Below are 12,007 nucleotides of genomic sequence, written 5' to 3'. Positions count from 1 at the left end.
ACGTATGTTTTGTGGTTTCACGAACAAGCGACATTCTTCCTGAAAAAACATTCCACAGATATGAAATAATGGTGTTGATAGAAAAACTATTGCAATTGCTTTCAACGTTAGCGGTTTGGTCATCGGAGAGTCGGCGTTTCTTTCTGTACTCAATCATAATTTAATACTCTGTAGATCGGCAAACTTTGAACTGCGTTAATGTATTTCAGATCTCTCAAGTGTGAGATCAAAAATTATGAGTTTCTAAAAGTTAACAGCAGAGTAAAAGGGAATTTATGAAAGTTACAAAATCGTCTGTACGTTGGTAAATGGGCATCCAACACACTAACGTTCTTGTTAGAATTCTCTCGAGTAGAGGAAAACGAGGCAAGAACGAATAAGACACACGAAAGTATTTTATCGTTTCCACTTGTGTAAGCCAACCTAATCCTGAGCTGGTTACATCCGCACTGCGGAAAGATGTGTCGCCTTTCCTCCACAACTCCAGCTTGATCTTCCTTGCGTTTTACTTCTTTACCTCGTTGCGAGAGATCTGTCCATTTTCCTAACTTTTTTCAAGCCTGCAAACGCAAAATGAACCTCTACTTCTTTTGCGAGTCCGTTTTAAGTCCGTTGCGTACCAAAACTGTAATCTACAGTGAGTTATTGTCATTGATGGACGATACAAGTACACACAGAATGAGCCAGCAGCTCGTGTGATATCCAAACGGAATAGTGGATGCAAACAACAATCATTTAAAACATGATTTATTTGATTTGAGTTTCGGAATCAACGACGCAGTATATCTGTGAGAATAATGTATGTACAAGTTGGATTTGTGTGTCGGAAAAAAGTATGCAGTGGTAAAGAAGCAATGCGGAAGATATCCAAAGCAAGAGTGCTTACGGGAAAGGCCAAGAGCGGCATGTGCGAGAATCACTCGATGCACGTTCGTCCCTCGTGGATCTATTTACGACATCCATGAAGGGAATCGGGATGTGTAGAGAGCCAACATGAACCAGATGATACGACAGTACTAACACCCGGAAGGTTAATGCCGCTGAGGCTTCAGCCAACTCCGGTAGTAGAATATCGGACGATCAATTAGTGTTAGGGAGGTTTGGGACTGTGATGTATGCGGCAGAGGCGAAGACATACATACTATTTCCTTCGTCCGATTGCAATATGCAAACTCAGATACGCGAGATCACCACCACAGACCGCTGTACCTAATTCGAGGATAGAAATACCATCGCGATAACTAGCAAGGTATACCCTGAACAACTCAAAGCATGCTAACCGTGTTTTCCTTCATGATACTAATGGCCCGAAGCTTCAAACCGTGTAAAGATCATTCCGCAGGCGCAGGTAGATGCTTGAGTGACTGTATCCCATCAAATCATCTTTAACTAACGTTTCCACTATAAATTTCCGGTTAACGTTTCCTTAAGATGTGATTGAACCGCAGAATATTCAACCCCCGCATACCTGTTGTTCGTTCTTTGCATAAATTACTGCCATTCGTAACGTGATGAAATGTAACTACCGAATAGGCCGCAGAGCACTGCCTAAACGCGGAAGGTTCGAAGGTCTTAACGTTCGCTTTCATTGACGCATGTAGCATCGAACATTTACAGGCCTTCCAGTGCGAAATTGGGCGAAGCACCGATATGCATCCTCTTTACAGGCTCTGCACTCGTTGCAAGTATTGAATCATATTTTTGATTATACTGGAGGGAATGAGTTTCCTGACTCGAATTCCTCGAGCCGATTGAGAGGGAAGAGATTATATATTTTATACGTATAAGTATATGTGTAGCGAAATGTAAATTAAAGTGAAATGTAATGCACAGTGTAGATGAAATGAAAGCCGTATTGGTGTTGACAGTTATCCTGCATTGATCGTACTCTCTGCGAACCAATATCCTACCCTACTCTTTGATATCCTTTGGCTCTATTATATTACCGAAGATTATTTGATTTCGTCTTTTCTTAACATACGTTTTTTATGTTTCTTTTACGTCTCTCTGTGCTTTCTTCCGTATCCTGAAAAGGACTATGTTTTTTTATCGTTTCCCAATTTTTTTTCGTTTACTTCATTCCGTTTTTAACCCGTAGTACCTTTTCTTCATCGTTTTTCAATCCCTTTGTAGAAGACTTTCGCGAAATATTAGAAAGACAAACGAACGCTCGTGGTAAATTTAGAATATTCGTCCTCCTGTGCTACTGCACGCTCTAATAAAATTCGGAAAAAGATATTGTCGCTTTGGCAGCTTCGGACCACTTGAACTCGTTTAAAAGTAATTGATATTGCGAACCGACGGGGGACGAGCGTCTTAACAGCGACAGCTTCGCGCAGTATTTCAATTACGACCTTGATAACTGTCTTTAAATTCTCGCCTGTTGGCGTTTTTCATCATCGCATGTAAACGTAAATCAGTGGACTTCACCCATAGCTTCTTAGATCTACAGAGTTCTGAGGTTAACTCTCTTGAATAGAAGTTAGATTCAAAGGATTTCCTACAAACTTCCGGAGTCCAATCTTGAAATGACATACGACACTGTGCATAATGGTACTGTGGAGTATATCAAACTCCCCGGAATGGATACGTGTTATTGGAGAAGTACAATTTGTGTATCTTCAACAATTCGCGAACCAGAGTCTTTACAGGTTGACATTTGCTCTTCTCGGTTTATCGATTTGCCGAAAGTTTTATTATCAAGTAGGTAAAAAATAACAATTTTATGGACGTTAAGTTTAAAAAATGGACGCTAACAGAGCCGAGATTTCAGAAACCTGCGTCTTGTTTGGATTAAATACACGGAAGTACGCATCGGGCATTAAAAAAATCGTTACGATACGATATTGAGTTGATATTACGATGGCCCTTACATAAAAGAATTCTCACTATTCTTGTAGCATAGTACGGACTGGATCCCCATGGCACTACTCCCGACAAAGGAAAGCCTCCGTTGAAGGTTCCGCTTTAATTAAATCGGATAAGGGACTAGCAGTATAGCGAATATTGAAGGAACGCGCAATAACACTTCACATTTTTTTTCGTACATTGTTGTATTGTGGGATCAGTGTCGTAAATAAACTCTAATCTTTTTCTTGATGCGTTCACTCACTTTATCACGTATCATAATATTGTGTATGTTATATACGTAGGGTCCACTGTAAATATAGGTATGCGTCTTATTTTCAAGTAATTTATATACCGTCAGTCTCATACTCGAACATTCTACACTTGCTTCACAATTTACGCGTCATGGCCACACTGGATCTCACCTCTTTATGGCTTGTTCCGCAACCACCGCCACTCAACCTGAAATGGGACATTTTTCACGGTGCACCGGTGGTTCTATGTACACTGTAAATCCGGGAGAGTGGGACGAAGCACATCGTCGCGTACGTACGTATAAGCGCTTTAATAATTTATTGCCCGTTGCAATCTGTGAATGTGTCACATATACAAACAACGTTTGTGATCAAGAGAGAGGAGAGAGAGAGAGAGAGCTCAGTATACAAAAAATCACATTTATCTACGGACTTATCAGTTATATTGCTGGCCAGTTTGTACGATGCAAATAGGACGGGAAAACGCGGACTGAATCGATCATGTGGATTCAGTGGCGCGAACCGGTGGATTGGGTGAATAAAGCTTGGACCGACTGCAGGCCTCTTTCGGTCCGTAATGACTTTCGCATGCATCGATGAGTTACATTCTGTGCCAGTGATTTTCCGTTCGGGTCAGCTGTTTTTTTGTACATTCAGTCTCAATATTTGAGGTTCGTTACACACTGGTTCACAGTCTGGCCTTGAAGTAGTCCCACAATCGTTAACAATTCCATCCTAAAAAACCATTTTTTATCGATTTTCTCGAGAGTTCGTCGCATCAGGGTTGCCGATGAACACAAACATCTCAAAAAAGTTTTAAAAGAATCGAGCCTATTGTTACTCAAGTGTATACTTATTCAAACTTGTTCCAGAAATGTTTTTATACCGACAAGCGAAAAGCTCTGAAATGGTAATTTATCGGTTCTTAGGAGAGTTTATGTAACGGTTCAGGTGCACCACCGCATTCGTGGCACTTATCCTCGCGGGTTTTCCGACGGCGCAGCCACACGCATTCACATACTGTGATGCCACGTATTATATAGCTGTCATGTATAGAGGGACAGAGAGGAGTGGGAGGCAAAGCGTGGCAACGAAGGAAGAACGCTCAAGAAGGACCATGAAGAGCTTTCGCGTATATGATGGTATGTGGCGAAACAACTATACTTTGTTTTACGGTAGAACCTATAAGTATCCCTAAGACGGTGAAGGTCCGCTGTGAGTAACACCCAACTGCATCTCAACCTGCCTGTTTCATTCGCTTCACTCAGCCTAACTTGGGAAGCCTTTCCAGACATAAACTACTAACTATACGACCTACACGGATAACACATTGAACTTGCTACTGGCGGTGGAGAAGCGAGCTTAGAGAAACTGTACCATTTGAATTTCTCACTCTAGCTCCCTCTGTCCGTTGCCTTGTTCTGGAGTTCCTCGTGACTGCTCTTCGTTTACGTTGGTCCAGTCACGTTGTTAGTTTGCATTAGGGAGTGGAAGATTTGCATGAGTAAATACGCGGATTTCACGGAGACGTACAAATTGAGATTAAGGCATTTCTATCTCTCACTCGGTCCTTCTCATTCGAGCAAATCCGTGACGACAGATGATGAGAGCATGGACAATGGTGAGCAGCAACAAACGAATCCACGGACAAGGTAGACAAGCCGGACAACTTCAACTCTGTGTGATCCTCATCAAACTATACCGAACAAAACTTCCTTCGAGAAATCGCTGTTATGCCTCTGACGAGGGCGCAGAAATAATGGACACAAAGTTTTTGATTGTTTAATGAACAACGAAGAATGAGCTCGGAGCAAATGTTTTTGTTGCAATTTATCCTCATCGCGCGCATGACCTTCTCGCTCGAGTTCAACAAAACTTCGCAATCCATCAGACATGTACCTAGATTCTGGCAAATCGCTTTTGACGTCAACGTCAGTCTTTCATTTTTTTCTTCATCACGAGGCAATTGGATGATTAATCAAAGGGTTATTCGTTACGGAACTCCTTGTGATAAATCGTCTCATCCGACATAACGAGAAAATCGCGTTTTATTGAACTTGTACATAGTTGTGGACATGCGCGAGCATATATACACATCTAGAATGATAGCTGGATACTTACTCGTTGCGCTGACAGCCGGCCCGATGACCGAGTACTTGGGGTTACCCGTAACAGCCCCAGGGACGACCTTGTCTAGCTCTGCAACACATTATTGTAATTATCCTCAGAATATACAGTGCCGTTAATTACGGCGGGGAGTACTAACCACGCATGCGCCCTTCTGTGTATCCGTTCTCGCCTGTATATGTATATTTATCCTACTGTGTGCAACAGAACACAACCAATCTACCTTAATACAAAGGGTCCGCGTTCATGATTTATTACCTCATAAATTGGGTAACCCGGGGTGTTCGCCAGTAGTTCTTTTCTCCTGGACTCATATCTCTGATAGGCAAGACAAATTACCGCGTGAGCTATCCGCTCGCTTCTATTATTACCGAATTTTCTAAAACTTCGTTCGCAAAACGACCAAATTGGACAATTTTTTTGGAAAATTTCATTTGCTTCTGGGAGGATTCGTATAACGAGTTTTTCCTTGGGGACCGAGACAGTTGCAAGTTTTTCAACTTATCGAATGACGTTGAAAAGCCCGAGATTGTAACTCAACAGTCGTCAACTCGGAAGTCGAGCTTTTTCTCAAAACAGTCACTTTACCAATTGAGTAAAAGCATTTTCATGATTCACTCCGGCATTTCCCGGAAGGTTACTTTACCGACTGCCGTTTCGAAGTGGGGCCTAGTGCGGATACGTATCACGTTAAGAGGATGGATCAGTCGGTATATCGCAACCGTGAGTGCGAGAGAGATAGCTGCAAATTTCGAAATCGAAATTCTTTGACACAGTTTGACCGATTAAAAAAAGGCTCTGTCAGTTTCCGTTCTGCGTAGCCATCGTTCTGCGTAGGCTGACAGAGCCTTTTTTTAATCGGTCAAACCGTGCCAGAGAATTTCAATTTCAAAAATTCCAAGTGAGGTTAGTCGACTGATCCATACTCTTAAGGTGATCTATCAATTGCGCGAGTGCGAGAGAGATAACTGCAGAATGGTTGCACGGTTTACTCGGACACCCTTAATTTTTTGAGAAAAATAAAGGTTACACCTTGTTCTCTGATAAAATGAGAATAGCGTGTAACTCATATTTTCTTTAAAATATGAGGCTACTCGGAATAAACCGTGCAATAGGATTTTTACCGACTGAACAAGTGATAGATCACCTTAAGGGGTAGCTTATCCCCAACGTAGTTTGAAAAATCTCCGCGAGGCAGCGCTCAGAATGGAGTAGAACGTATGCGCTGCTTCCAGTGGTAACTGAGATGGTATGCTTACCGACCGAAGCTCAACTGACGAAGATAAGTAGAATTCTGCTTCTCGATTTTTCAGAGAAATCACATTCACTGTAGATATTAAAGTAGTTCGGCCGTTCGATAAAGTACGGTGAAGATCTACTTTTTTTTGCAGTAAATGATATTTTAAGGTCCTCTGATAACGATTAGCACAGTTCCGGGACCTCTTACGGGGAAAAATTTTGAATTATTTCATTTAAAATTTTAAGTCTTTAACACGGTACCTTATGGGAGAACTCACAATAATATTAATTGTGAAAAGGATGTACAGTGTTCGAGCTTCGGAAAAGTTTCTATCGTGAAGAAAATTTATCACAGATTTCATTTCTTTAAAAAAAAAAACATTATCTTACGGGGTTTTTAAGAAAGAAAACATGAAAAAACTTGAGTTTTTGACGTGTCGAAATCGGATGCCAGTCATTACGTTGGGACTGCTGGTAACAGCTGATTGAACTTCGGGCAAATTCGGGAATCGCGGGAATTCCATCAGATTTATTTTTGAGACTGACTCACATGCTTTTATTCGTCTAGTAGCTTCGCTTTTTTTTCATGAATTGACCATTCCTTTTTCTCGGTGCCGTAACACCGATATAAACTTTCTTTCGCACAATAAAACTGTTCTCTAGGTTATGTGTATTTCAAGTGTCACCGGTATCGACTCGATCACTAACTAGTCAAGTTGGAGTATAAATTTTATCTTTTATGATATTTTTAAAGCATTTTATTACATTTTTATGATAAAAATATTTTCAATGTAAGTATTTATTAATTTGATTAATAACTTAGACTTAAAATTAATCAGCATGAAGTGGTTGCAAACTTGACTAGTCGTAGAACGGCCGAACTACTTTAAGGTAGGAGTCGCGCGACAATCGGTATTAGACGAACTCGTGATTTTTAAATTATACCATTTTTACGTGATAAACTTTCATATGGCTAAAGGATTTGATAGGTTACCGAAAATTATATCAAGAAATTTACGATCAAAAATAGAAATATAACACGGCATCGTATGAGAAACCCATCCCGCCAACACTATGATTGCAGAATTCATTTCCTTATCGATTAGATATAGTTTATGATAAAATTGCTCCTCATAGATTATATTATAAAGATTATAATGTGACCATAAAAATATAGGGCCATCGACTAATTCGAAGAGAATTTTTAAAATAATCTCGATGAAAACTCAGAAAATGGAAGGAGATCGACTGCCATGAAGTGGCTCGATATACTTGGCAACGTTAAGAATGTATACATATATATATACTTTTCGTGATAGCCGGCGAGTTTGGAGGCTAGGATATCTCTCGACTGTCAGGTGAGAAGAGAACCGATATATATATGTATATATTGAAAAACCGGGTCAAATAAGCAATCATAAGATATTTTTAATCATAAATTATTAAATATGATCTTGTATAAATTTAGACGAATCCAGTTTAAATTGCCCCAAGATTTATTCAATACAGAAAACCTTTCTTATAACCTATTTTATTTCGACGATTAATAAATAGTCATTTGACCATAGAGTCGCGCGACTCTTACCTTAAGTTTTCCCTTCAGGAAGCTTACAATTAGGCGAGTTGAACTTTCCAGAATAAAAAATGCTCATTGTTATTTACTTTTGTAAACTCTAGAAAACTTTAACCGTGTTTCATAAACCATTTCGTAAACTTGGTGTTTCCAGGATTCCTTAGCAGGATCATTCGGCATTTGGATAAGATTCCAGTCTATATGTTTATTCAAAATCCGCGTTAAAGATATTTACGGTTGGAGATGCTTAACGGAAATGACGCGGGTTCAGAAATAGCGTCAGGAGGTTGAGCGTTGTTCGATTTGGTATAGATTCAAGATATTTGACAGAAATTTGACGAAAAGATTTTTCTAACCTAATTCGCTCAACTTGAAGCCACCATAAAGTTTGAGAAAAAGATTGATGGTTTTTGACGAGTTCAATGGAGTTCACAATCTATTGCATTCTTCTTAGAATTGTAAAATATGTTTTGACGAATGAAAGTGTATAAAAGTATTGCTCTTTCGCTCTTTCTTGTTCAACAATGTTTTTATTTTCACATCAGTTCGGCATTTATAATTAACACGGACTATAGTTAATGCAGAAGCCTGGACGTCATCGCCGAGCCTTTTCAGTACGTTTTATTGTTCACGATCTGATTTTTTGACTGCTTTTGTATCTAACGATTATCGTTGATCTCTGGTATGAAAACATCGAAATGGAAAAAATCTGTATTCAATTTGGGGGTTGTGAGAGTAACGATAATAGTGTGAATAAATTTGATTGTGGTAATAGATTATCGTGATAATGATGATCGTAAGTCAATCTTCTCTGCGAAGTGCAAATTGCTCGTCGGAGCGAGAATTCGAAGAATATCGATTTGTCTCGATAGAGGCTGACCGCAAGAAATTCTCGACAATGAAACACGGTTAGCACAATACAGAAGAAAATAGATGGGTAGAGGTTCAGAACAATTAGTGCATCGAAGTAAATATTAAAGTTAAATTTCTAGATGGTTAAATTCGTGTAGGGAGCTTAATGGTGCGGTGCCGTTTAGCACAATGGAATTTCTACAAACCTGAATGTGGCGTATCGTCCAGTGGTTGAAACTGGAACATTGCCCTGAAGCCCTGGTCTGGCCACTCAGAGTTAGCAACAAATTCGACGAACAAATCTGGTCCTGTACTGAGCACTTCGACGCCGGCAGCTTGATTGCAGAGAAGGGCGATTGTCGGACTGTCTGAATTTCTTCCATCATGTACCCTGATCAAGTCTGCTCTATTTATGCAACTGAAACGAAATATCACAATTTCTAGGTCAGACGGAGCTCGTGAATCTTTCGTAGGCTTGTAAATAAATTAGATTTCGTGAAAAGCTTCGCTTGAATCGAAGTACGCAGTGGGGCAGGAAAATCCCTGGAATAATATTTGAGTCCGTTATGCTCGGTGAGAACAGTGAACTCAAAACTCACTAGCAACTTTCATCCCAATGTTCACGCGATACAATACCGATATCTGTATATATGCACACCTATTGGAACGAGGAGTAATGACGTTGAAGAATGTACAACGATGCCTCATTAAATCGTTTGTTAATCCGATTAATTCTATGAATAGTATTTAATTATCAAGCCCTCTTCAAGCTGCTCCGCTGACGATGCTCTCGTTCACCAATCTCATTATTTATGCAGGATAGCAATTAAGGATGGAACGAATACTTTATTTTTATCTATCCTTTTGCTTTTTCGTCTTTTTGCTTCGTTTATTTTTTATAATTTCTTCTATCTCTCTCTCTCTCTTTCTCTCTCTCCTCTTAATCAGCGTCGATTGAATGCCGGATTTTCATATGCATTAATGAATATCCTGGCATGCAGTTATTCTAATGTTTACACACTCGGAGGTCCATTTTTTCATAACGCAGGGCAAACTTTGTATTCGGGAGTCTGTGCTTGACGAGCCGACTCATTCTTCATTTTGCCACTCTCTTGAGCGAGTCCTTGTTCCTTTGATTAAGTTGCTTGCCGAAAGAGCCCGGCCAGAAACGACTCAACGCGGAGAAAGGTGAGTCTTTCTCTCTTGGCGTAAAAAGAAGCTGAACCGCGTTACAGTGGGAAAAAAGTTGAATGAGACGAAAAAAAGAAAAAAGAGGCTCATTTGAAGTGTTTTAAAGCATTCGCCGAGTGTTGAATGCGACGATAAAACTAGAAAGACTTTGTACATTGACAAAGCGAAGGTTGTAAAATGTTTGAAGGAGCACAGGAGCGCTATTCATAAACAAGCATGAACCTACGTATGTGCGCCCATCCATACATCTTTATGTATGCATTTTTTTATCACAGCGTCAATTTACTTTTTTTTTATGGTAAACACGTGCATTTTCATCGATTGCAGGAAATAGTCTTGAACTCTGGCGTGCATATTAGCTTTATGCTATCAGATGAAAGTTTAAGCATGTAGTAGACTTTGTGAGACACCAAATTACCGCTATTACGACCAACAGTTGCTCGCTAATCTCATTAGCCTTACGAGCGATAAACGTCGGAAAAATTTATCTCGTTTTATTTCTGTTACCCTCGGAGCACGAAGAGGAGAGAAACCAACACTCGGTCTTCGGAATTGTTCCGAAATCTTACAAAAACGGTAGAGACAACGAAAAAAAAACCAACAAAAGTCTATGTAGAATAAAAGTGAATTCGTCGGCATACACCCCTCACTCATATCGCACGTGGTTGGGATATACATATATGGATAAATATCGGAAGGACGTCGTCGGTTCAAACAAGATAAAGATAGAGAAGCTTCAAAACCAGTACGAACCCTCGAGTCAGAAACACACAAAAGCACTTTTCCATCCCTATTGCTCTACTTCCTTCCGCTCTCCTCACCTCGAGACTTTCATGAAAGGTTTAAGGACATTAGAGTCGGATATAGTTGAGCAAAGTAGTAAGTACAATCCCGAGGCAAAAGCGCGAGTCCGGATTTTGTCTCTCGACAGTCAACCCCGTATCCCCGACCACTTCATCGCTGTTTTTTAGTGGACACGTATATATCCGTAGATATATACATAGGAGTACAATTCGGCCAGGGATAATCATGATCTATCTTAAGCCTGGGAGAAAGAGAGCGGCTTATAATTACTCAAACTTCTAAGAGTATCAACGGCGACGAAATGGTCTCGAAGATGTACTGTTAAGCGAGAAGTAAAAGTTTTCTCATAAAGTGTATACAGTTCCTCCTTTTTTTCACTCCCTATTTCTTTCTCTTCCATCCTTTAAATTTCTCTGTTACTTCTTTAATATTCATGCGATATTCTTGCACATATGGCCGCAACATTTTATCCTGCTCGTCTTTACTGTGCGACCAGTATCAATTATTTTTCGTTTTGGTAAAACCGACAAATTATCACGATTTTGGCGTTGTATTTCAGCACGTCATACTTGAATTACTTTGTGTACAAATACTTTTGCACCTTATACGAGCTACGAAGGGTATAGGAATGTGACCGAGTGAGTATGGAGTTTTCGAAAAAACGAGGAGCCCCTGAGCTGCTTGCTATGTGTACACGTAGTAAACTTGATTAGTAAACTTAGAAGACCAACTCGAGAGTGTCGTGGAGGCTGCTACGGCACGTGAATGCACTCCCTCCCTCTCGTTCTCTCTCCCTCGGTTTCTTCAGGGAGAAGTAGAGACGGTTAAAGAGCAAGTATGGGCACTTGGTTGTCGCACATAACTCAAGGGAACGCAGTCGGCAATATTGCCTTCGTCTCATGGTTCACCGTGAGCGTATACTCGAGTATTTAATTAAAGGACTAAACAAATTGAACCTGCGCAAGTGATCCACACACTCTGCGAGAGCAAGAAAAAGTTTTCCTTTCTTCCGATCCGCTTGAAAGTTCAATGAGCAAACGCAACGGAGAGAGAAAAAAAAATCGTAGTCGAACCAACGAAACATAGAAATACGTACCTACATTTGTTTATTCACAAAGTT

General features: G+C 40.1%; 1 protein-coding gene across 1 annotated transcript in view; it reads right to left on the bottom strand.

Annotated features, from left to right (window-relative positions):
- Positions 1-12,007, bottom strand: part of Sol1 — a 311,881-nt gene that overhangs the window by 129,909 nt on the left and 169,965 nt on the right. Inside the window, exons 8-9 of the mRNA XM_043415216.1 lie at positions 9,099-9,310; positions 5,223-5,300 (exon numbers count right to left, since the gene is read on the bottom strand). Coding sequence (XP_043271151.1) covers positions 5,223-5,300; positions 9,099-9,310 — 290 coding nt within the window. The remainder of the gene's footprint in view (positions 1-5,222; positions 5,301-9,098; positions 9,311-12,007) is intronic.

The sequence above is a fragment of the Venturia canescens genome, chromosome 1, assembly GCF_019457755.1.
Source record: "Venturia canescens isolate UGA chromosome 1, ASM1945775v1, whole genome shotgun sequence".
Lineage (NCBI taxonomy): Eukaryota > Metazoa > Arthropoda > Insecta > Hymenoptera > Ichneumonidae > Venturia > Venturia canescens.
Note: the sequence above shows the minus strand (reverse complement) of the source record. Positions and strands in the feature narration are given on the sequence as shown.